The following is a 26,848-nucleotide window of genomic DNA, read 5'->3' as shown; positions in this document are numbered from 1 at the left end:
CTATGAACCAAATTCCAGACAGGCAGCAAATTCAGGCTCTTGCAGACCCAATGTGCAGAGCAGATACCAGAGTCCAGGGCTTTTACAGAGATGATTCTGAGAGCATCTGCCTTGTTTTTAAAAGGAACACCATCAATTTATAAAGTTTTTAAAGCAGTTCTTTCCCCAACAAGTCAGTGTTAAGGTATAAACTCAGTCCTTTCCTAGAATCTGAGCTGCAGAGACAGTTTGTAGTAATGGGTGCCAGGGTTCTGCTTTGGCAGACTTGAGTTTAGGTTCTGCTTTTAGTTTCAATGTAGGTAGACCGAGGAGTTCTGCATAGTGTCTAGCCTCCAGAAGGTGAAGTGGGTAGACAGATTGCCTTGTAGGCACAACAGGGATCATGCTTGCTAGTTATAGTGCTGTATTAAGCGCCAAAAGAAATCTTACCATTAGTACTGTGATAAAAGAAGGGATGTTACTGCCAAACAGAGGAGGAGGTTTAAAGCTTACTGGGGCAGAGAATGAGCAGTCCTATAACTCAAGGAACAAAATCAAACCACACCTCTTCCCTGGATTAAGGAGGATCCAGAATGGCATTTTAACTCCAGCTCAGCATCCCAAATCAAGTGAAAATGTGAGCTGCGGGGAGATTTCTCCAGGCAGAAATGGTAGGTAGCTGCCTACGCGTGTAGTAAGCTCTGAATAAGTTGCTAGCTTGGCTATTCCCAAGGCGCCAAACCACAGCTCATTTCTAAAAGTCATGAATGGGAACGGGGAGGAGGGAGAATTGATATTCAACGTTTTGTTCTGGTATTTGTATTTCTGCAGGAGACAGACAGACCGACCAACGATGAGGGCAGTTCATGACAGTCTCACCTCGGCCATCTCTTTAATTTTCTGTTCATAGAACTCCTGTTCCAGTTGCACGGGTGGGAGAAGCGAGAGTCTATCATAGGACCTGTAGTGCCGTCTCTTGTTCTCCAAGAAGAACATCCGCTTCTCAATTTTCACATCACCTAAAGCAGGATGAGAAGGGACTGGGCAGTGAGAACAAAGCTCAGGGTGTTTCCTCATCTATACCTGTGACATGACAGACCACTACTTATTATACAACTTCAGGAGCTCAGAAGCAAATACTGTATCAAAAAGACATGGTATTTATTCATGAAGAATACCATGTCTTCACATTCATACTAGACAGTGGAAGAAAAAGTAGAGGTTTCAGAGTCAGAGCACCTAACAGTGGTTCCTTCTGTGGTGGGTAAGCTCTGCTCGCAAGATGCACACAAACTACCATAAACACCATCTGCCACTTACCTTGCTCAAATTTGAAATCAATGTAGGAAAACTGGTTCATTTCTTTCCTCCGTTTTCGCTTCCCACTGTTTTCGGGAGACAGCTCCTGCCATTTTTTGAGGGCATCGGAAAAGGCCTTAAAAACAAAACAAAAACAAAGAAACACACACACCACAAGAAAAGAGGGACGTTAACACAATCACTCCAGATAAGTCTGCACTACTCTTTGCAAGAAAACAAGAACTGTGTGTGTGTTCATGAAAGCACTACAAATTCACAGGGCCTTCAAGCCTGACTTGAAGATAGGGAAGCAAAAGCCTCAGAAATAAGTCTGCTTCTCTATCCTTCACTCATCCTACCACCTTAGAGATGTGGGGAGATCACATCAAGTTGGAAACGGAGTGCTTTATTGTTCAGGCACAGTGGAATGATATACAACAACCCCTAAAGTGCTATCTATAATGCTGCAATGCCAGTACCCAGAAAGCAGTGGGTACAGTCTAATACACTCTGAAGGATGTTTTTGCAGGTAATCTGTGAAGGTTTAGGGCCAGATCATGCAAAACTTTTCTACTAAGCATTAAGCTAGTCTGAGGTGTTTAGTCATATTTCAATGTTGTGGTATTAGATGGGGGAAAAGGATTAACAGTTTCAGAAAAAAAAAAAATGGTCACTAGCCAGCAACAACTCAGACTAAACTAAACTAAACATATTGCCCCTTGAACTCACTTCCTTTGAGCTGCTCTGCAGTTCTGCTACACGGATAGTCTTCTAAAAAGAAAACTACCGTGCAAGCTAAATCTAAGGGGGCCAGAATGGCTCAGTAGACTCAACCAATTCTTCGTAACTCAGGTGATTAGAAAAAGAATGAGTGAGGAGAGAGGGATCTCGCACATCAGTGTAAATTACATAAGGGTTTGATCACATCTGTTTCTTACTCATCTAATTTAGGAGGTGACACTCCGTTATGTTTAAGTTGTGTTTGTATAAAACTGACATATTTGTCTTAAGATTTGGCTAGAATAGGCGTTGCTGGCAATTACACCTCCTTTTGGCCATGAGGCCTGGAATGTTCCTTGGGATAGGCTATGTTGTAATCACCACTAACTAGCCAGCACACCCCATAACTCTATTCTGGGAGAAGCATAACAACATCAGCAGCAAGACGGGATGCTTCAGAAATGTCACAAAATAAGCTATTTCCTACCAGCCAGTGATCTGAAGATCAATTGCACTCCAAGTAAAGGAGCGTTTTTAATACTAGCAGATGGTGCAAACAAACAAAGGAACCAGGCTGCCCCCTTCCCAGCACCAGGGAGAGGCAGTCTTGGAAAGAAAAACAGAATCTGACTGAAGAACCTTTCGTGTGATTGCATAGTGTCCCTTGAGTTCATGTAGTGCCCACTTGATGTCCTGACTGCTCAGCATTTTGAAGTCGGCCATAAGGAGGTCAGCTGCTTGGATAAAGCACCGTTGATCAAGCGGGGCGAGTTTGGAAAAGTCAAAGTAGTCCACTTTAGGCACCTGGAGAGAAAATTAAGACAGGAGTTAATGCAAGCCTGACCTTTTAAAAATAAAAAGGCTTTCCTCTTTCAGCAGTGATGAGCGAACATTGGCAAGACCACCCAGAACTAAACTGACTGTTCTGAAAGTGTGCACAGTGTGTGTAGAATTAGGTTATTCTAATGATGAGTGGGTTCATCTGAGTAGGATTAAGATTTGCTCCGTTCTCAAGAGGAGGAGACTTAATATCTATGCTGTCTGGCCCCTGTATAACCATTTGAGTTCTACTTAAATAAAAGGAAAGTAGCCAATGGGGAGACAAGGAACCTTCCAGTTACTTTTGATGGAAATAAAGTGGGGAAATACACTGAAGCAGCTAGCCAGTCTAGTGACTGAACGGTAGTGCTCCAACGCCACATGGAGAATTGGATTAGAATTTCAGACTACTTCATACTCCAAGGAACTGGGTGTGCAGAAGCACTCCATATTGATATCAATTACCTAGCGACAAAGGACAGAGTGCTTTCCATTTCTCCTTGATTGAAGGAGATTGCATGTGATGCAGTCTTGTACGGTACATTTGAAGGAAAAAACTGGCAGGAACTAGGGATGCCCAAGACCCAGTAGAAGAAAGCCCTTTGGAAGTCATTTTACAAGCATGCTTTTAATAGAATTATTTATAATATACCAAAGGATCCCCAATCAGGGCCCCATTGCACTAGGCATTGTGTACAAACATGTATGGAAAGGAAAAGCTTAGACTGAAAGCAGCCCAAATGGAATGTGTTTGCTGGGATGCATATTAAACATGAAGACACTTTTCACTTGCCTTTGTCTCATCTTGGCTGGCGAGCAGGCTGCTATTGGGATTTAAAACCACTCTGCCTTCTTTCTTTGGATAATCTGGATTTTCCAGAAGAAAATTACAAAGTCTGCAAAGATAAATGTAGTTACTTGTGGGTTTGCGAGCCCACATCCCTGCATACATTCCTTTAAATTTTAGCTTCTTCAAATTAAGAAGCCCTATGGATATGCTACAGCTGGGCATCACAGGCTAAAAGGCGGCATTTCAGGTTAAAGTAAACTACAGCCAGGAAGGTTTGAAAGACAAATCCACTCGTTTTTATTTATTGTTCAAACATTTGATCATTCTTTCACTTGACCCTGAAGTTCAGTTCACACAGATGAATTAGCAACATCACAGCTATTTCCATATCAGAAAGGAGATGGCAAATATGACTTACCTCACTACATTTAAAGGCAGCCATGGTCAGAAAAGTGGCCATGTTCAATTAGGCATCTTCTTTGGGTGTATTTCAAATCGTTGTTGATGTCAGATAAAAAACATTTACTACTTTTTAACTTGTGCTTCACTGTAGAACGGACAGCACAGAGATTGACTAGGAAAGGGTAAGCGCCAGCATGCAGCACTAGTGGCTGCTGTTTCAGCTAGAACAAAACCCCCTTTCGAAAGTTTTATTTTAAGAGCAAAGAAATCCCAGAGCACAAGGTGTTGCACCGGCCCTGTACCAGCCTTTCCAAGATGGAGATCGGTTTCAAATCTTAGTTAAATCCTCCACCCGCCATCTAGCCTCACACAGAAACAGAGAAGAAACCATGTTTAAACTTGGTTTGAACGTAGGGTACGAGCTCTGACTATGGGTTTTGCTACAATAAGGTTTAAGTCACACAGGCACTGTCTAGACCACATTAGGAACTGGTTTAGCTACAACTGTTTAAGCCATATTTAAAATTTTTTGTTTTAAAAATAAACCACATACTTCACTCCAAACCCAATGGAGCAGAGGTCCTACTACTAAGTGACCACGAATTTGGCAAATGCAAAAGTTTCAGTTTAGCATAACTAAAAGCTTCTGCTCAGAAAAGGCCGTGGCAAACAGCTCATCAGGGCATCTACGTTGCCAGAGCCGTGAGGAGAAGATTTCAGAATCTAGCTCTACAGAGGAAATGGGTTGTAGTGATCAGAGCAGGGGACTGTGAATCAGAACTCAACGACATATTGCCAGCTCGGTTACTGAGGTTATGACTATACTGTGGCAAAAGACCCCTGGCATGGCTGTGGCCGGCCTAGGCCAGCTGACTTGGGCTTGCAAGGCTATAAATCTGCTGTGCAGTTGTTCAGGCTCGGGCTGATGCCTGCCCTCTGAGATTAGGGTGACCAGGCAGCAAGTGTGAAAAACCAGGACGGGGTGGGGTGTAATAGGTGCCTATATAAGACAAAGCCCCATATATCGGGACTGTCCCTATAAAATCAGGACATCTAGTCACCCTATCTGAGATGCTCCCACCCCTCATGGGGTCTCAGAGCCCAGGCTCCAGGCCAAGCTCAAATCATCTGCACTGCAATTTTATAGCCAGAGCCAGCTGACCTGGGCTCTGTGACTCGGTGCCACGAGTTTATCGCAGTACAGACATACATGCCAAAACTAGCATAGCCAGTCAGGGTCACACAAACAGTTCCTTAGGTTTCATCCCGTTGTGTGGATGCAGAGACTCTCTCAGAAGTGCTAGGACGAACAGTTAATGTTTGTAAAGCACAGAAATCTTTCAATGAAAGGTGCTAGATAACAGCCATAGCATTCTTCCTAGCTCCAGCCAATGCTAACGACTCACTTTTGCAATCAGAAGAGGGGTTTTTCTTAAAAAGAAGCCAGTTCAAATGCAGCACTTTCCCACCCTCCCAACACTATTATTTTAGTCCAACTCTCACACTCAAAGCAAGGCGTTATATTAGGCACTGACATATTGAGCCAGAAAATAAGCTTAATCAAAAGTGTCCGCAAATGAAAATTTAAGATCTATGGTACCCTGCTACGTGGGATGTTTACATTTTAATCTTCTATGTCAGAGGAAAATGTTTAAAGATGTCCATCTTGGAAAACAGTCTCATGTCATGACATTGTATGTGTCTGACAGCACTGGGCATTTTTTTAAAACTGCTGATGTCCAGTGAAATGGAAATTTCACAGAGTTCAAGCCAGAGCAGCTGAAATGTAACCGTTTAAATTGTGGGACAATCAGTTTGCATTTTAATTATACTGTGTATGGTCACTTGGGTGCTTAAAATTTTCAGGGAAGTTAACCTTTAATATGCCTGACAATTAGTTAAATGGGCCCCTCTATGCAGTGAACGTGCTGCAGTGCACCTGCACCAGAGGATATCAAGCCCGTGAAGAGTCTTGTCACAGCCCAAATCTGGCCCCTCCTATTTATTACATTTCAGCTTGACATGCCATCGAGATGAAAGTGTTCTTGCAAGTAAGGTTGATCAGTGCTCAGACCTGCTTATTTCAACACAAAAGATGTTATGACAACCCAAAAGATAGCTGCTTATTAAAAGGAATAAAAATACAGGCAAGAAGCCTTTGTTGACCCGTCAGTCACCCATGCACCACAGAGCAGATCTTTTAGAGTGCTTATTGGATACTCTATAAACACCACCTCATTTGTCCTAGATCAACAGGGTCCTAGAAGCTAAAATTGGAGTTTAATCTAGTGAACCCTTGCAGAATAATATGGGTATTTGATAGGAGACTGGAGGGGAAAGGATGCTTCAAAGCATGAATGGGAAAGTGAGAAATTAGGGCTTCTATTAGGGAAACCAAAGTCCCAAACTCTTGTCTCTGGTGGAGAGATCTTAAAGCACAAACAGCTAATGTGGGAGACTAGGAATTCTATGACCATTAGGTATTGAACATCCTAGGTTCATTGCTGACTGTCCTAATTATGGTTCCACATAATTTGTAGACTCATGCATCCTGATCTTGTTCAATTAATTGCCCTGTGTAGCCAGACAAGAGCTACCTTCATATAAAACGTTGTGAACACTCCAACCACTGACCATTATTTTAAATTTTTGCTTCACTTACTAATCAGCTTTAACATGTTTTAGCCTGTGAAATGGCATCTTCAGCCCATACTGATAGGCTCTACGCTACAGACCCAGGCTGATGAAGCAAAATACTTGGAGCCACTTCCTCTTGTTTCAAAATCCTGCAACTGTATCAGTTCTGCTGATACCAAGATATTAGACTCCTCAACTGCCAAAGGATACGACTTCACTACCCGCCGTATTGGCGGGTAGTAATCGATTTATCTGGGATCGATATATTGCGTCTCGTTAAGACGCGATATATCGATCCCCGAACGCGCTCACCGTCGACTCCGGAACTCTACCAGAGAGAGCGGCGGTAGCGCAGTCGACGGGGGAGCCGCGGCCATCGATCCCGTGCCGTCTGGACCCCAGGTAATTCGATCCAAGATACTTCGACTTCAGCTACGCTATTCGTGTAGCTGAAGTTGCGTATCTTGGATCGATCCCCCACCCCAGTGTAGACCAGCCCTAAGTGTCCAGATTTCGGCAAGGAAAGGAGGAAGAGGGTGGTGCTGCGTTAATGAAGTACATTAGTCTTTATTCAGTGTTCAGTGACATTTTGATCCTACGGTGATCAAGAGAGATCTCAAATACAGTGTTTAACACAGAATAATTTATCTGGAGCCACCAACGCAACTGGCGAAATAATTTAACAACCCTCAGATTGGTTTACTACTGGTTTTACTTGTCAAAGTTTCGCTCAAGTTCTAGGCTATCAGCAGCTGATATTTATAAAGTTAACACTATCAACTCATGACGTGTTCGATTTTTCTCTGAATATTTTCTATACACATGACAAAGCTAACAGGGCAGGCCACTCCAGTGTTACGGAAAACCACATCAAAGCATCAGGAGGCGAGTCCAGGACGTCGTGTCAGCTTTATAAGGAGTACATGCCAAGTCAGTCACAAGCTGGAGAGCATGAAAAGCAGGAAACTAATTTTTCAAATCAGATAGGCAAAGGAAAGTCAAGCCCATCCACCGACTTTTTTAAAGCAGCAGGGGGAGGAATAGCTCAGTGGTTTGAGCATTGGCCTGCTAAACCCAGGGTTGTGAGTTCAATCCTTGAGGGGGCCACTTAGGGATCTGGGGCAAAAATCTGTCTGGAGATTAGTCCTGCTTTGAGCAGGGGGTTGGACTAGATGACCTCCTGAGGTCCCTTCCAACCCTGATATTCTATGATTCTATGAAAGCTAGTAAAACATCATCAGGACAGTCTATAAATATTAAGGGTATAAACATGAAGGATGGAAAGAAACTATCTAAATTTTTATTTAGAAGCAATGGAATATATTTAAGGGAAAATCAGCTTGAGGGAATGTAGGAAAACATTTTCCTGAATGCGAGATCTTGTAGGCTATAGAGTATCTCCCAAGGGAAGGAATGGAAACCTCTGTACTTGGACATTCAAAAGCAGGCTAAATAATGTACTAGAAAAATAGAGCACAATCCTGCATGACCTAATAGGACTTTTTAACTTTGTGACACTATGAACATTCCAAAAGTGAGAAGATATGTGGTACCAACATACCACTCAATTTTGCCAAGAACCCAGAAAAGTATTATTTCAAGCTCTACTTGTACCTGCTCTAATGTAGCAAGAGAGCGTTAACCGTTCTAGAATGATTCAGTCTCCTTTGAGCAATGCTTTACAAGTCATCTCTGTGCTTTATTGCCGCCTAGACACCTACTGGCATTTTTCTAGAAGTTTGTTAGTAATGAAACAACTCTAGCTGCGACACAAAGATTTGAACAAATAGAAAAGCTGAAGGCAGAGTATTTTTCATGTTACCAAGAAGAAGGGTGGTGGAGCTAGAACGTAATGACAGCCAGTTTTGCTGAGCTGGAACAATGCGGGGGGGGGGGGGGGGGGGCTTTGTTTTCAAGAAGGATCTGTGCTTCTAGGCACTCCTGTCAGTGCAGACTTCCTCCCCAGCACATTTTGAAGCAATCCAATTAGGGTCAGGACTATGAATCTGTGACTGTAGCCAACTTGTTTGTTATTTCATGAGTAAATAGTTCCATTAACCAATTTATGCTATGTGAGAAGCTCGGACTCTCAGCTCTGTACTTACACATTTAGGTCATAGCAGTTCTTGATGTGAATTAATTCCTCAACATACTCTTTCCTCACATCTGGGAATCTTGCTTCCTATGGTGGGAAAAGCAACAGATTTGTTATATTGGAAATTAAAGTCATAGAAAAAACCTAGCACCAATATTAGTAGGAACAAAATATATATAGCTTAGTTAGCATGTCCCCTCCTTCAGGTGTCAGAGCATAGTCTATGAGAAATTTAAGCTTAACCAGCCTGGAGAGTGGCAACTATAGAATTCAGGTTTCCCCATTCAGTATCTACTCACCACACCCACCCACCCCTTTGCACAAGAGGTTAGGCCAGCGACCCTTGGACACACGGGGGTGGTGGTGGTACTGAAGGAAGGCTCTATGAAGCAAGTGTAGCTATTGTTCAATAGTTTCCTGTCCTAAGTAGTTTAATCTTTTCTGCCAAGGCTCGCAACACTCAAACACAATCAGTACAAGGAGACCACTCCAAGCACCCAGGTGTCTGTCAGTGATAAGATAAACCAGAACTGAGAAGACTGAACTTTTCTTATAGTTTTTGTACAAGCTTTTCCAGCATTCTTCTTACAAAAGGCACCACCTTATCCCTGGAGGGACAGGGAGTGTAAACCAGATCATGTACAGCATTTTGACTTGCAAGACTGTCAAAAGACGTAGTAGTTCAAGAACAAAAGTCAACTTTGTTATGTCCAAAGTTAAGCCCAAAGCGAACTGTGAAGAAGCACAAAGGGATCTCACAAAACTGTGTGACTGGGCAACAAAATGGAAGAAGAAATTCAGTGTTGATAAATGTAAAGTAATGCACATGGGAAAACATAATCCCAACTATACATACAAAATGATGGGGTTTAAATTAGCTGTTACCACTCAGGATAGATCTTGAAGTCATTTGTGAAGCAGCAGTCAAAAAAAGCTAACAGAATTTTAGAAACTATTAGGAAAGGGATAGATATTTTCTGCCTTTCATAATGCCACTATATAAATCCATGGTACACTCAGACCCTGAGTACTGCATGCAATTCTGGTTTGTCGGAAGCTGGGAATGGGCAACAGGGGATGGATTGCTTGATGATTACCTGTTCTGTTCATTCCCTCGAGGGCACCTGGCATTGGCCACTGTCGGAAGACAGGATATTGGGCAGATGGACCTTCGGTCCGACCCAGTATGGCTGTTCTTATGTTCACCTCATCTCAAAAAAGATACATTCGAATTGGAAATGGTACAGAGAAGGGCAACAAAAGTGATTAGGGTTACAGAACAGCTTCCATACGAGGAGAGATTAAAATATGCCAGGGGATAAGGAGTATTTCTAATTCCAGATTGTAGCACAATCTGTTATTGTTGCAGAGCTTAGATGACCGCTCCATTCCACTAGGCATTGCACACATGGAGTAGAAGACCATAACTACCCTGAAGGGCTTACAATCGTAGAAGACAACACAGAAAAAGGGTGGGGGAAGGAATATAAAGCTACAAGCAAAGGATGGTTTTCCAGTATCAAGTTAGTGTCATGATTTTATGTTATTATAGGCAGTCCTACCAGCCCCACCTTTTCCTAAAGTTACCTGACACTTCCCATTGCATGACTCTGTTTTCAGTTGCTTATGAAACTTTGTAAAACTGTTTGAGATGAAATCTACATGCCAGGCATCTGCCTCTGGCTGACTGTTTTGGAAAATTTCAGCCAGAAGGTTCAACGTCTCCAAGAACGAGGCTAGGGAAAAATACGTTTTGCCCATGTTAAAAGATTTCTGGAGACATTTTGTTTGCAGAAAGGTCGGCCAGCACATCCCTCGGCCTGCGCTGCTTCCCGCAGCCCCCATTGGCCTGGAGCGGCGAACCGCGGCCAGTGGGAGCCGCGATCTGCCGAACCTGCGGACGCGGCAGGTAAACAAACGGGCCCAGCCCGCTAGGGGCTTTCCCTGAACAAGCGGCAGACCGTCTTTGAGAACCACTGCCCTAGAGCCTCCATGCTTTAGAGCAGGAACCTGAAATCTGGCAGGGGGTGACCTTTGTGCCTTTTTCAACCCCCATGAAAATCCATCCAAATTTGTCCAAATTGTAAGTTTTTTGGGGGGTTGGGAGAATTAGGAGGAGTCGTCAGTTTGCACATGCTCATTAGGGACTTGCTAGAGCTTCACTGGTAAAGTTGCCAAAGAGTCTGTCTGCACTGGGCATGCTCCAGTTTGCATGTGGGCAGGACTTTCCCTACAATTGCAGATCTGGGGGGCTGCAGGCTGTGCCAGGGTGAGACACCAGAAATGAGTACAGGGAACCTGCATCTCCTGTGTTCTGAATGACACCCTCACCCCTCCAGCTTAGCCTAGGCAGGATGAACGAGAAAGTTACTTAATTTGAATGCAGAGGAGACAGGAGCTGGATGTGGCAGGGAATGGGGAGGGAAATCTGGAAACAGCTGTGCAAGGAGACGGAGTGGGATGGGAAGTCTGGAGAGGTGAGACTAGGATTGGCTGGGCAAGGAGATTGGGACAAGAAGGCAGGACTGGGACAGGGCAGAAGAAAGGGAGTCAAACTTGGGGGGGAAATAGGTAGGAGAATCTGTGCCCACTAGAGAACACTCTCCTTCAGAGCTGGGAATCTTGGGTTCTGTTCCCAAGTCCCACCATTCCTCTGCGCTCAGACATCTGTGAAAGCTACTGGCAAAGAGTCTCATCCACCTCTAGAGCTGATCCACATAGAGGATGACAACTTTCTACTGCTATCATTTATTCTGTTGTCTCAAGTAATATGGATCTAAAGGTGCCAATCCTGCTGATGACCCATGTGAATGTCAATATGATGCCACATGATGGAATTTGTTTTTCAGATGGCTTTTTTAAAAATTTAGGAAGTTACACTCAACAAATCTATATTAAAAAGAACAGTATTAAGGATGCAAACTCAAGCACTCAGAGGTTAGAAAATGCTAGAATTAAGGTTGCCCGGGCAACCTTAATTCAGCCCCTTTGTTTTTATGCAGTATAATGCAGTCTATAATTATAGGATCACATACTATTATTTCCACAGGACCGCTGCTTCATTCAGTGCACAGAATGAAACGGCTCTGGAGATGAATCAGGGCTGTGTAGTAAAGGAGACCTGTCTATAGGACCCCCGATTCATTTGTTGCTGAAGTCAGAAAGTGTAGTGAACAAGGCAGTAGATTGCAGGAGGGTCTTGTGGTAAGGATAGCTGAATGCTACCCTGGAGAACTGAATTCGATCCCTGCCTCTGCCACAGAGTTCCTATGAGATATACTCAGTTTAAGATGACTTTTGCCTAACTTTTCACAAGTGGTCACCAATTGTGTGTTCTTCATTTTCTGGGTGTCCAACTTGAGACCCTGGGGTCTGATTTGACAAGGTAACAGGCACTCACAGTTGCAATTGAAATCAATGAGAGCTGGGCTTTGAACTTGTGAAGGGCTGTATCAGGACATATTCTGTCCGAAAAAAAAAAAAAAAAAAAAAAAAAAAACCCCACAGCCCATCATTTTTAAAGGCTATAAATGCACAGTGTGGGCAAGTGAATGAGGTGACTTCCTCAGCTAACACAACACACAGATTACTTACTGTTTCTTTGATGAGCAGGGCCGTGAGGTCTTCGTCCTGCCCAGCGGCTCCTTGCTCTGGAACGTTACCAGAGCCAGGATCATGTGACCCCTGTGCAGGGAAGGCTGGGCCTGGCTGTTCATTGTCTATTGCTGCCCACTGGCCTCTCATTTCCTCTGGTGGATGAGCTGGTTGAGGAGAAGCAGGGCCTGGAATCCCATCCTGTTGTGGTTCAGGTCTGGGAAAGGCTGGCCCAGGGTTCTCCTCCCGGTATGCCCTTAGCAAAGATCCCAGTTCTGCTTCAGGCTTCCCTTGCTGCGGAGCACAACAGCTTGCTACAGTATGTGGCTCATTGTCTACAGGCTGGAAATAAGGATGATCCAACCGACTGTTGTCTCTGGTGGCCTGTCTGCTTGCTGCTGCTGCAGCAGCAATTGCTCCTCTGAGGTTTTGTAAGAGCTCTTGATTCAAGTCTTCATCCTCCTGGTCCTGTACTTCCAGATTTTCCTCCCAGATAGGTAGGAAGCCAGCTTCCTCCAGGTTGATTATTTCCCTTTCACCAGTGGGTCGTGGACTTGTCTTTATTGCTTGAACCACACTTGGCCCAGGCTCTGAATCACCCCCTCTTTCAACCCTGTGCCTACAGTGTTCAGAGGGTCCAGGCAGTTGTGAGGCATGGTTTCCATTCTTGTCTCTGCTTGGCCCTGCACCATTCTCCCCCATGTGGTTACAATGGGCTCTCTGGCACACCACAAAAGGCCGAATCCCCTCTTGCAGATGTAAGCTCTTCAATGCCATGTCACCCTTAGATCCTTCTCCCAGCTGGTTCACACCTTGCCACTGAGCAGCAGATCTGATGACATTGGGACGCGGAATCTGCTGTTTTGGGGTCTAAAAAGAAAAGAAAACTGAATAGTGGGAGCTCTCCATTTTTGCACACACCATGGAGTGGTCTGTCTAGATGACCTGTGCATCCAACTGAAATTCTGGCCTGAGGCAGGGGAAGTAAGATGTTTAGCAAGCAGTATGATAAGGGCTCTCATACTCATTACAGGCAACTTGCCCTACCTTATATTTCACTGTCTTCTCGCAACACAGTTCAACTGTACTTTAACTCTGACCAAAACTAATAGTAAAAGATGTCCGGGAAAATTAAGTACACGTGATTTGAATAGACTTCTATCACACTGCACTGCTCACCCTTTAAAATAAAAAGTGGGAACTCTGACCAGTTTGATAACCACCCCTCAGTTCACCAATTCACTTAACAGGCAGCAGGAATCAGAACGTCATGTGCTAGTCCCAGCCATTGTTTCTGCTTTGAGCAGACTGAGGTTTGCAACCCACGAATCGAGGTTGAAGAGCCATTTCTACTTTTTTCAAACACTTGAATGGAATGGTCACTCTGTTAAGAAATCTGTTTTGCTAAACACCTGTAGTTGCTTTAATGGGGAAAAAATTGGACAACTTAGAGGATTTTTTTTTAAATAGCTTGAAGGTGAAATATGCTCTGTAAGAACAATCTAAGTAAATTGCAGCTTTTGAACTTGTTCTGTATGCCAACATGTGCAGGTGAGAAATAACGTTATAAGGTAGAATATGCTTTGCCTGAATATCGTGCGTTTGTATTTCTGCAGCTTTAGAAAAATGTAACTAAAATCTGAGAATGTATTATGCACCAGATCATCAAAAAGCATATTTAGAAGATCAGTAGTTTTAGATAAAGCAAAAGGTTTTGTAACCCATTAGAACCCAGGCTCTAGCAGTCTGGTTCAAATCGTGTGTTTTCTTGCAACATTAATTGTCAAAAACAGTGAGGGAGCTGATGTCTGGCTCTGAGGACTCATTAAGTCTCGCAGGGATAGAACTCTAAAAAAAATCAGGTAATGGCACTATGTGCCATAAGCGTATCTTGCATTTTAGAAGTATGAGACAAGCTTCATATCCCAGGGAACTTGTGCATATTTAGGATACAAGACATTACGAGGAAAGGTGATGGGCAGACAAAAGTTACAGCAACAGGGTAATGTTGTGGTGGTGGTAATGCCCACTCAATGGTTACACTCTCTCCTACACTAACATTACATTCAGTGGAAAAGTATAGTTCATAAAAGTCTCTTCTGTGAAGGGCTTAAGAAATTTGAAGAACAGGGTTTGTGTGGCACCGAGAGCCAGGGAGACGGATGTATGTGTTGGGGCCATGTGGAGGAATATATTCAGATGCAAGTGGGAGGAGATAGGAAGTGGTTAATTTTGCACCCTGGGCAGAGTAAATTGACAAGAATCGGAGGAAAGAGAAACAGAAGAGTAGGAGGAGTGATACGGAGAGAGAGCTATACATATTCTGTTAAGGATTTGAGGTTAAGTTATTTAAGTAATTTTAGTTCACTTAAAATCCAGACTTCAGGATCCAAGTTAAGAGTACAACAAGATTAAAAAAGTTTAGCCACAAAGCTTCTTTGGTTAACTGTAAAACGCTAATGTTTACATTTTCTTCAAGTATTATACTTCTGTTTTATTTAGAGAAAAACAATGAACATACCATAACCTACTAAATATCCAACCATCTCAAGAGATCCACTTACAACTCAGGTGTCCCCTCTGACATGGAGAAAGCATAGATCCTTTTTGTAGTACACCTGGCACCCTGTGTTCTTAAACTGTACTAAACCCTTAGATTGCTTAGTCAGGAGAATTCAGGGTGACAATGCTCTTGGACTTCACCTTTCCCCAGAAACAGTACTGAGAGCAACCTCAGAGATATTTCTGTATTGACCCCCCGCCCCCAGGAAAAGATACCCACCTACAAGAAACTAGAGAGAAAATGTTGGGAAGGTGGTGCGGCAGAAGGGGACCTGGTAAGCAATAAACTATAATAATTGTATTAACACTGTGAGAGATCAGGTCAGCAAAGGGAGATTGTGTGTTCTGGGTTTTAAGGATTTCCCATGTGAATGTGCTCCTCTAACTTATATTGGAGCTGTAGGGAAGAACGAACGAGGAAAGCAAAACAATGCCTTCCCCAATCAGAACACCTAGGCACATACTAGAAAGACAATGGGGCCCAACTGTTAACTTCAGAGATATTGTATCTTGTCTCCAACTGTAAACCTTGTTTCGTAGTGCTGGGACCTACCAGCTCAAAGTGATTCAAACAGTTTAAAAGTGGATTCCTGAGAAGGTAAGGGCACTTGTCAGGAGCTGTCTAGGGAGACTGGCTGGTGAAAGAGACAGGCTCCATGGAGGAATCTATGGAATTGGGCCTTCCCAGATCCAGGAAGTGGTAAGCAAGCATTATATTTAGGCTAATTTACTGTTTTTAAGATGTTTCTCCGAAATGTTTTTGTTCTAAATAAATAATATACCTTGATCACTAATTACCACTGCCGTTGCCCCAGAGGAACTAGAATTGCAGAGTCTGAGTCTAGATCAGACCTGCTAACGCGATCATGGTTAACACACTGGGGACTGCATCCTAAAGCCAGTCAGAGTGAGAAAAATGCTCCTTTCCACCCCAAGAAAGAGGTGCCGGCCCAAGACCTAGAGCAGTGTATGTGGAGAGGAGAGGAAAGGTGTTAGAGGAAAGCAGCAGTCAACAGCCCCACAATTGCATACCTTGGCAAAAGCTTACTGCATACAAAACTGAAGTCAAGATTGCGATGCATTCAACATTGTGCCAGGAACATATGCACCCGAAGTATAATATGTAGGCATCAAACCAGGGCACTGGTATACTACATGGAAATGGTTAAATTTAAGACCGTATGGCATTGCTTGATCCTTTTCATGTTGAAGATTAAAGCCAAACAGTCATTGCACACTTACCCTACAGTGCTTTGCTCCTAAGAAGGCTGGAAACACAGAGTCAGTTTACCACAGGTTCCCTTATGTGTCAGTGGTCAGGACATTCTGGCTATTAATGCTCAGATTTGATCACTGAGACATGCCATATGCCTAAGGAATTGGATAGTTAAATACTCAAATATATCCCCACTTCCCTAAATGCAAGTCCAGAAGTTTACTGGAAGCAGTGGGCAAGAATTTTGTGCCCTTGATTGCAGAAATGGCCGACATGCCCATAAGTCAAGCCAAGTTCATGACCACTCATTTTAAATATGAAGCAGCCCTAGGAGACTACACATCCCAGTATACAGTGCTCCATCTTCTTGGATTAAGAGAAAATCACTATATGTTGGGAACTGTAATCTTTGTTGGCGACACCACTGTCTTAAGCCGCCTGGCTTTGTTAACCTCACTTTACCCAAATAAGACGGAGGAGTTGTGATCCCGGAAGAGTTGCCAATGCAGCCATCAGCTAACACTAAGCTCAGGTGCTCCTGCTGAATAAGCTACCACAATGGCCACTGTGAGCTCTGAAGAAGCAGGTTATTCACCTGCACAATAGATTATTTAGAGAGGCAAAGAGTAATGTGGTAACTTGTGCAACGTATGAAAATCACCTCCACCAGGATGACTACATCGTCGTCATCTTCCTCCTGCCGCTCCTGAACTGGCGTGTCTAGCAACAAAGGCAATTCTTCATCTGAGGAGTCCGATATGGTGATAAGTCCTTCATCTCTCCTGTTTATCCAGTCTGCAGTAAGGCAGAGAACATGATCTATTGGCTAAAGGTTTGCAGCAGCTCATAAAATATTTAGATCCTACAATTTCAATCTTTAAAAAAAAAAAAAAAAAAAAAAGTTCTAGCGTTTGCATTGCAATAATGGGGAAAGGATTTCAAAGGCACTAGTGCCAGTGCACTTCATTGGTACGGCCATCTCCTTACCAGTCAGCATACTAACGTAAGGAAATCTGTACAAATGCAGACAACAGCAGAAGACACCTCAAGCAGAAGCATATGTAAAAAATACATTTACTCTTTAGTGCTGTGCAAATCCTCATCTCAGATTCCAGCAGGAGCCAGTTTAGGGAATGGCATTGCAGCACAGGCTGCTGAAAGTGCTAATAGATACTCTAGTCTCAGTGCTCAGCTTCTTCCAATTCATTTCCACAAGGAATGGGATAGGAGGCACTGCATACACGAGGCTCCAGCAAGGTCAACATCTTAAAGGCTGTTCATTTGATTGATCATTTGAGCAGGTGCTGGAGGAGGGAGAGGATCCAAGTGCCGTTCATTCTCTTATGAAAGCAAAGAATGATCTAGCAGGAATCTGAGTGAATGAGGTAGGATCACTGGCTTTAGGAAATCTACTACTCCAGCCAAAAGTGTATTCTGCCAGGAAGTGGTGTCCTTATCTTACAAGGCTCTTTGCAAGAATGGGATAAGAACACAGAAATAAGCATAGTTACTGGAACCTTGAACACACTTTTCATCCAGAGACTTATGGTTTCTCTACATGACAGATAGCACTTATCCCAGAGGCAAAGCATGGATTTGATACTCAAGATTTTGGTTCAATCTTCAGTAATCCGATACAACAAAAAACTGCCATGACAGCCCATCACTTGCCTACAGAGAACAGATTTATCCCTTTATCTCCAAATACACAAAGACATTGGTATTTTAAACTCCACTTGTGAAGGAACAAATGCCAACTTACATAGTCCTATCAGGACATGAACGCAAAGCCAGCCTCCATGCCAGGAGACCCTTAACAGGTGGGCTGCATTACCAGCCCCTCAAAGATTTGCAAAAGTAGCTCTATTCTGAGTGGCTATTTCCAGGAGCTTAGCAAACAGCCTGAAGAAAGTGGAATGGGAGAAGGAGAAATTCAGACATTTCCTGGCAACCAAATTAGTATGCGATTTGGTGCAGCAGAGCATGCGAACACCTTATGTATTACTCACACAGCTTTCAGAGGTTTACTGCTTGCAAGCACTAGTGTTCGATCTAGGGACTTTGCAAGTGCATGTGACGTTACTTACCTTTCCCACTGTGGCTACGGAAACTGTTCAAGTGAATTACCTCTTCGTTGCCACCTCCCTCTGCCATTTTAAACAGCTGTGCATATGAGCATCAATACCTGAGCATGGCATTCACAACTTCAGGACCTGGAAAACAAGACCGAAATGGGGAGTGAACACACAGATGGTCCCATCTTGTTCTCTCTTCAGAGCCCACACCACACATGGACAATTTCAGTTCAGGAAGGATTGTGTTCCAAAACCCTACTGCAACTATGCTCAGTTGAATTTTTTCAATTGCAGGTTCTAGAAATGCAGAATTACTTCAGGAAAAGCACACACATTTTAAGGGAGCTAAGCCTGTGACATGGTGATCGTATTAAGCAAAGCAAAAACAAGCCACTTGAGATGCACAGGTGATTTTTTTGGGAAGCTATTGGAGTCAAGCAAAAGGTAAAGGTGGCCCTTCACTAGAGAGATTCAGTGTTTGGATAGTTAGTGTACTAGTCAGAACTAAGACAGGTAGTATCTCGGCCCATTTTAAAGGCAGACCTCACCATTACCCCTCACCTGATTTTGATACAGCCTCATCTACAGTCCTTAATTCACTGATGGAATCTGCGTCTCAGATTTATTGTTTCCACCACCCGATTGAGAGGGCCATTCTTGAAGCCAAAGGCCTAGTAATTTTAAATGTCATCCAAGGAAAGGAATCATTTAAACTTGGGGTTTTTTTTAGTGTTCTGGCACAGAAGCCAGGAAACTCATGTAACAATTAAATCTCTCCTTTATTACTAGTTTTCAGCCAAGATCACAAATCATTCAACAGGTGGGATGCCTATTCCAGTATAGAAAGACGTGAAATGGAAAGAAAACTAGATGGTAAGAAGCTGCCACTCTTCTGACCTGGAAAAGAACAATGGAGGAGAAGTCGGATTTCAAAAACCACCACCAGCAGCAAAACAAAGGACAGGGGAAACCATAGAAAATAGCTTCCACAGAGCCGCTCTAGGGAGTGACTGTGTTACACCACTGAATCTGTTCTAGGAGTTTGCAAAGATGCTCACATGGGTGCATTATAGAGAAGGCTACGTTTATGTCATGGAAATCACGGAATCAGTGACTGAGACATCAGTGACATTCTCTGTTTCAGCCCCAGGAACTGTGGGACTCAAGCTGGCAGCCAGTGGGTCCCTGGCAGGGTTCCAGCGACAGGTGGCAGACTCCTGAGGGGCCCTCCCCCTCCGGGTTCCAGGGATGGGAGACAGCCTTGCACAGGGGGTGCGCGGAGGGAGGGAAGGGGGGGACAATTTGGAAGAGTGGCTGGAGTGTCCCATTTTCTATTTGGGAAATATGGTCATCCCGCAGCTCCCAGACACCATGGTGACAGGGGAAATCATGGAGCCGCAGCAGCAAAAGTCACAGACAGGTCATGGCTTCTGTGAATTTTTGTTTATTGCCCGTGACCTGTCTGTAACTTTTACTAAAAATAACCATGACAAAACCTTAGCCTTAATTATAGATGCAGAGTAGAAGCGCACACATGCTTCACAGAGAAGGAATCGGACTTAGAGGACTAAGTGTTCATACGCTTATCTGAATAGGCCTCCCTGATACAGACTAAGCATCTTTGGGGTCCTCCAGGCTCTGCTTGGCCAACCCTCCCGCATGCACACCCACACCCAGTCTTTGGCAGAAAATTCTCAATGCTCCTCACAACAGGACATGGTCCAGTTTTCTTTTGTTCTGAGGATTAGGCTAAAGTGACTGAAAGGAGACGAGACCAAGGAGGCATGAGATGCTATGGAGAAAGTGACAAACTGGCTTTAAACCACCTGATCCTGGTGGGAGAGATGGGTAGCTCATTTAAGGATCCCTAAAGGAAAAACTCTAAACTTACACTACCAGAAATGCCACACTCAGTCTTCAGAGGTAAACCAAAGAATGAAAGACTATCTGGTGGGGTTTTCTGCTGCCATCTGCTGGTAGAAAACACTATTTGTGTAGGCTGGTAACTGAACAAAACTGTAGCAATTGAAATAATGGCACAGTGTTATCAGTTGATAAACCCCAACACCACTACTATCCTTACGTTATGAAGCAAGCCATATCACAGTTTTTTTCTAGAGCCAATAAGAGGCCCCAGTACTAAGAGACGGTATCTGTCCTATGAACAAAGCAGTGAACAAGAATTATTCAGAAGTGGAACTCGGGAGCAATTTTATCTACTGGTAGAACAGTTTTTTCCCCCGCATCTTGATTTTCTATGAATCTTTAAACTGTTTGAGAACACACAATGAAATCCCAAATTCCAACAGGTGTTGACGAGATGAGAGAGAACCTGAGGGTTAAGAGACATTTTGCCGCTCATTCCCATTAACATGACTGCTCTTGGCACTTCGTTCATCTAGTTGGGGCTTTCAGGTAGGTATCACGGTACCGTGTACTACAGTTTCCCTAGCAGCAAACACACAGAATACAAATACGTATTATTCTCCTGTTGATGGCACACCCACACTCCGAACAGACAAGTGAAGGAATCCCAGGAACTAGTGGTCTTTCACAGACTTTGTTCTTAACACCAGGAAAGTGCCCTCAGATCATGCTTTACTTTCCACAAGAGATCAGATTCCTTTATAGGAATCTGTATGTGTGTGTATATATATATATATATATATATATATATATATATCTCTCCTCAATATTTATTCCACTCTGTATGCATCCGAAGAAGTGGGCTATAGTCCACGAAAGCTTATGCTCTAACAAATTTGTTAGTCTCTAAGGTGCCACAAGTACTCCTGTTCTTTATAGGGCAGAGGATTTTGGCTTGGATTAGTTTCTCACCCTGATAACATTTCTCACGTCTGCCATTATAGAATGTGCAAGATGGCACCAATCGGACTATTCCAGTACAAAAAAGAGAATCTGGACAATGAACTCAAAGAAAACATCCAGAAACCATTCCAGCATAAATAATAGATTTCCATCTTAGAGAAACAAGATGGGTAAGGTAATAATCTTTTACTGAATCAACTAAAGAAGAGATCTGTGTAGCTCAACAGAAGCTGGTTCAATACAAGATTACCTCACCCACATAGTCTCTCTAATATCCTGGGACCAACAATGCTACACCACCACGACAAACAGATTTCCATCTTGTTTTGTGTGATAGTCCATGGCTATTTCAGTTGCAGGAGGGAGAGGAAACACCGAAGACAAGGTGGCAGCCAAGCAAACCAAATGACCAGAGAGCAGTGGCAGTCAACCTTTCCAGAGTACTGTACCTCTTTCAGGAGTCTGATTTGTCTTGCATACCCTCAAGTTTCTCCTCACTTAATTCCTTGCTTACAAAATCAGACATAAAAATACAAAAGTGTCACAGCACACTAGTACTGAAATTGCTGACTCTCTCATTTTTGCCATATATTTATAAAATGAATCAATTGGAATATAAATATTGTATTTACATTTCAGCATATAGTGCCATATAAACAAGTCATTGTCTGTATGAAATTTTAGTTTGTACTGACTTTGCTAGTGCTTTTTATGTAGCCTGTTGTAAAACTAGGCAAATAGCTAGATGAGTTGCTGTACCCCCTGGAAGACCTGTGTGTACCCCAAGGGGTACACATACCCTAGTTGAGAACCACTGCCTTAGAGTCTAAGTTATGTGATCACACATGGTGGGGCAAGGAGGTGGAGGTGGTGGGCTGGTGCTTTTTTTTTTTCCCCCTTTTTTTAAAACCACAAGTCTGGAGTACCTTGCTTTGAAGAGTTCAAACTTGTCATAGAAGTCTGTGATGTTTAGATATAATTAAGTTGACACAGAAGTTAACTCCTGACAGAGAGGACCTGTAAAAGTATAAATTAGAACAGCTCTTCTGCACAGGAACCACCCAAGACACTTTAGTCTCTAGGTGCTTTGAAAGTCACATGTGCCATGTGTCTACTCCCATCATGCACCAGTACAAACAGATGCTCCCCCACATCTCAAAACCCCATCACCAGCGTGAATAGAAGATGGCACACTGCACGTTTGTTTTTTTACATACTAGACAATAGCTTGGTTATCACACCACCTAACAACTCCTGTCCTTCCCATTCCCAATTCCCCAAACTCCCAACTTCAAATATGTATGTTTTAATAGGAGCTCGGAGCCCAAAGTTTAGTCCTTTAGGTAAAAAAGGTTCCTTTTTGATGTAAGAGCGGACTGCTCACTGCGAAGGTGGAAAGGTGATCTATATTACAGACATGAAGTATGCACTCTTACGGAGGGCAGAAGGAACACAGTTGAGAACTTGTTGCCAGTCATTTGAAAAGTGGTACACGTCAGTCCCTAGGATTCTTCTACTTTACTACTGTAGATAAATTGCAGTAACGGCAGTAGCCACAGAAAGAGGAAGGAAACAGTTAAAGTATATCCAAGCAACTAGCCACCTTTAGCACCTGCATAAGAAATACAGAGGCAAAACAAAGAATGAACTTCACGAAGTCTAAAGCACATATTGAATCTCAGCACTAGAGACTCCGCTAACTCCCAGCTAGGAAAACAAGCCTTAGTTACAGGGCAGTGTGCAAATACACAGCTGCAGAGCCCATGACTGTAGACAAATAAGCATGATTGAGAGTTGAAAGCAGTGTTTTCTGATCAGTAGAGCAAGGATCTTGCTCAATACAAATTTAACAGCACCAGCAGTATGAGTCAATGCTCTAGGAAAATAGAGCAGTTTTTCCTCAATGTCACAGTCCACCACACCCAGACCCACTGCACCAGACAGAACACCCCAGTTTAAGTAATTGAGCCCAATATCAAATAAAAAGAGTGAATGGTTCTCTTTGCGACACACAAGAGTTAATGTTGCACACAGGGCATAATTAATAACCTACTGAGGAGGACTCTGACACTAACTGTTGGCACTACTGGGGGAGGAAAATAGCCCTTACTATGACTATTATCTTTTTAACAAAGACAGCATTGTGTCACTCGGTAGACACGGCCTAAAATTAACCAGCCCCTGGGCTGCCAGTTGTCACTATTTAGTATAAATATTCTCCTGTTTAAGGTCTTGTCTACATTACAAGTTGCTTCATTTCAGCTTGCACTGATGCAACTGATTAAAGCAAGATGCAACAATGTAGTGCATTCATACTAGCGATAGAGGCACATAGTGTCAACAGGCCCTGCACAGTATTCCCTGCTAGCAATGCAGGGCCTGTGGATTGTTGCAATTACCCAACCTTGGCTGCTTTCAGAGCCTACGTGCAGCTAACAGGCAAGTGGCTTGTCAGGTGACAGCCAGCGCTCAAGCTGTCAAAACTGCCCCAAAAGGTGGGCAGCAGCATTTTGGGATTGCACAGGGAGGACTAATTGCACCATTGTCACTGCCCCACAATCACTGCAAAAGAGCCCCCAGTGACACTGCAATGAGTACTCCATGTCACAGTAATCCGTTTTGCTCAGAGGAAGGGCAAGCGACTACAAGCGCCTGTGTGGTGTTTTACAGGTATGCTAGGGGTTGCAACAGTATTGGCAACATACTTTAGTGCAGAAGAGCTTTCAGAGAACTTCTCCCAAACCCCATCCAAATCGGTCAACAACAACTTAGGTAGTCCTGTTCCCACCTCCGCAAGATGACCCGTCTTGCTGGGAACTAAAACACTGGTGTCCATATCCGAAAGTTACTGCTCAAGGCAAAAAACTAAAAACCAGGATTTTATTCTCCATAACCAGCTCAGTTTCACCCAGAGGGAAAACTCTTCCAATTATTTCACAAGGGGGGAGGGGGGGGGGGGAAGACCACTTAGAGTGGACAAGTTTTTAACACCCTGAGGAGTAACGGCAAGCAGACACACAGACAGATCATATCTCAAGCAAATTTAAAGGAGGCAAACCTGCCCTCCCCTACGGTAGAACGACACGTGCACGTACATCCAGAAAATGAAGGAGCTTTGCCATCCATTACATTTTTTTTCCATTCTGAATTTCACTGCCATGTACCATCAAAACAACTTCAAGAGTAAAGGCCAGACTCAGTGCTGCGCCAACTTTTTCCATCTTATCACTTTTCTTTTCATGAAGGGCAGTGATCAAAAAGTCAAATGAGAAACACTCTAAAAAGGTAAAACCAGACTTTCACCCAGAACAAGACATTCATTAATATCCTAATAAGGGTTCATTTCAAGAACCTACAAGCATGGACGGACAAGTTCCACCAAGCTGCATGAAGAAGAAATTGATGAGTTTGTAGTGCCAGGCTGGCAACAATTCAATAGGCAACAAAGATCAAAGAAGCCTACAGTTTTACACTGAATGAACACGGTCTTTCACTGCATGAAGAGTAAGAAAATGAGCAAAAAACATGAAAAGAAGTTACACTGCACCCTCATTTGCAGGACTTTAGTTACAAGGGAAGTATAAACCTACTTATAACCAGACTAATCATGATCACTACCACAATTACAATATAGTTTATTTAAAGGATACTAACAAGAGGATTAAACCTGTCCAAAAAAGAGATAAGAAATTCACAGAAATATGGCAGCCAAGCTATTGTGTCCCTGTACTCCCACCAACACAGGAGAAGATTGAACTGGGATTTATATTTCACTTCCTTTAGGCTAAAAACCTTTGAGAGGATGATGCACAACTTGTACCATGATTTTGCAGCCTCTGTGAGCAGCTTACAGTATATTAAAGGAACATCATTAAACAAACAAACAAAATGGAATATCACTGAAGCACCCCTACACTTCTTACATAACCAAGATGAGATTAAAGCGTTATTTCTCTATTTCTGTTTGTTTACTCTGCCTATTTGACAGCAATGCCTGTCTAGCCAATTTCACTGTATAGTCAGCACCCACTACTGTCTGTAGGTCTTTCACACTGAAATAAGGGAGACAAAAAACATCAATAGAACAGTGTGATTGTAAAGCCACAAAGACTGGCAGGGCACTTAAACAGGTGTAGTACCTAAACCTACTTTTAATTTTTTATACCGATTAGACTTCAAGTTGGCAGTGTCCCTCTACTTACTCCTAGACTCATAGGTGTACTTTCCAGTCATGGTCCATGCCTAAAGACATCATGATCTGCAAAGCTTTTTGCTGTCCCAATTAGAGCTAAGAGCTGAAGAATCTACTCTAGTGTACTAAATATGTGGAGATCATTGATTACTGGAACTTCTGAGGACTGTCAAAAATCCTTATGAAAAATACCATGAATTTGCAGTGGTGACTTAAATTGAATTAAAAAAAAAAAAAAGAAAAAAAGGAAATTCCAATGATTACAACACAAAGAAATTCTGCATGCAAGGGACATAACTCAAAGTGCCCTCCCCAATTCTTCTCTGCCTCCCCCTGCTTGTGTTGGGATGGATATGTTCAGATGGCACAAGAATTTAGAGGGGAACTCTGCTTAGTTATTTTTTTTATAAAAGTTGTCTTTAAAAGTGTAATTTAATTTTCTGTATTTATGCACTTTGGAGCTTAATGCTACTTGGACAGATGTGTCTAGACCTTTTCATGTTCTGGCTCTAGCACAAGGTTGCAGTCTTTGGGTTGCAAATACTTCAGGGGAAGATAGGATTTCCACATTCCCTAAGTGTTTTGAAGAGACACCAAGCTCCCCACACAACAATTTGAGCCTAAGCTACCCAACAATATAGCTCCCTTATATCAACAGAAAAGGGTCAGCTCCCACTTTTTCCCTGCAGGCAGCTAACTTGTTTTCTGCTGTAAAGCTAGTTGAATTTTTGGCTAATTTCAAACTGTAAAAACAAAAAGAAGCTACTTAAATAATGCATGAATTGTGACTAAACACACAAGAGGCATGATGCACACTATAAAAGACAGAACAGCAGCCCTTAAACAAACAAAAAATAAAACATGACATGTTAAACTAGCCTGTCTTAACGTTTTATGTTTTAGATTGAAATTTCTTTGCAGATTTCATTACATAGAGCAGCACCTACCAGAGCACGATTGCTGAACAGAGCGAGGTAGAGGTTAATGAAAGCTCCCCATGTTAAGTGATAGCTTCACAGGCAAAGAGTCCGACAAAAGCAAGCATGACAGGAAATACAGTGCACTATTGTATCCGATTCCTGTTGCTACATAGACATCAGCTATCTGCTGCTCACCTGGAACTGCTGGATTACACCTTTCAAAAGAGTAAAGCCAAAGTTTACAATTTATATCTGCAACATTGTTTCTGTTGGAAATACACTTGCGCAGAGGTCAAAGGACAGCAGACGCACTGGGTGGGGAGAACACTATGAGAACACTGGCTCCAGTCCAGTAAACACTGTCCTGTCCTCTCGGGCAGTGGCTCTCAACCTTTCCAGACTACTGTACCCCTTTCAGGAGTCTGATTTGTCTTGCGTAACCCCAAGTTTCACCTCACTTAAAAACTACTTACTTACAAAAAAATCTCACCGCCCACTAGTACTGAAAAATTGCTTGCTTTCTCATTTTTATCATATAATTATCAAATAAATCAACTGGAATATAAATATTGTACTTATTTTTCAGTGTATAGTTTATAGAGCTGTATAAACAAGTCATTGTATGAAATTTTAGTTTGTACTGACTTCGCTAGTGCTTTTTATGCAGCCTGTCGTAAAGCTAGGCAAATATCTAGAGGAGTTGTACCCCCTGGAAGATC

The 26,848-nt window shown here is 42.9% G+C and overlaps 1 protein-coding gene across 5 annotated transcripts in view; it reads right to left on the bottom strand.

Annotated features, from left to right (window-relative positions):
• The window catches only part of RNF216 (ring finger protein 216), a 128,610-nt gene that overhangs the window by 86,640 nt on the left and 15,122 nt on the right, over nucleotides 1-26,848 (bottom strand). For 2 of the 5 annotated variants that reach the window (XR_004647309.1, XM_034782824.1), the window contains exons 2-9: nucleotides 18,201-18,326; nucleotides 16,775-16,908; nucleotides 12,336-13,205; nucleotides 8,752-8,828; nucleotides 3,611-3,713; nucleotides 2,638-2,802; nucleotides 1,300-1,414; nucleotides 859-998 (exon numbers count right to left, since the gene is read on the bottom strand). Coding sequence is in view for 4 of the 5 variants with exons in the window: in XM_034782824.1 (XP_034638715.1) it covers nucleotides 859-998; nucleotides 1,300-1,414; nucleotides 2,638-2,802; nucleotides 3,611-3,713; nucleotides 8,752-8,828; nucleotides 12,336-13,205; nucleotides 16,775-16,908; nucleotides 18,201-18,267 (1,671 nt within the window). In the remaining variant the exon portion in view is untranslated. Of the gene's footprint in view, nucleotides 1-858; nucleotides 999-1,299; nucleotides 1,415-2,637; nucleotides 2,803-3,610; nucleotides 3,714-8,751; nucleotides 8,829-12,335; nucleotides 13,206-16,774; nucleotides 16,909-18,200; nucleotides 18,327-18,749; nucleotides 18,841-26,156; nucleotides 26,259-26,324; nucleotides 26,404-26,848 lie in introns of those variants that run through there. The other 3 variants (XM_034782825.1, XM_034782827.1, XM_034782826.1) reach the window with 3 other exon arrangements.

This window comes from Trachemys scripta, chromosome 10, assembly GCF_013100865.1.
Source record: "Trachemys scripta elegans isolate TJP31775 chromosome 10, CAS_Tse_1.0, whole genome shotgun sequence".
Taxonomy (NCBI): domain Eukaryota; kingdom Metazoa; phylum Chordata; order Testudines; family Emydidae; genus Trachemys; species Trachemys scripta.
The sequence above is the reverse complement of the archived record's forward strand: the minus strand, read 5'-3'. Positions and strand labels throughout refer to the sequence as shown.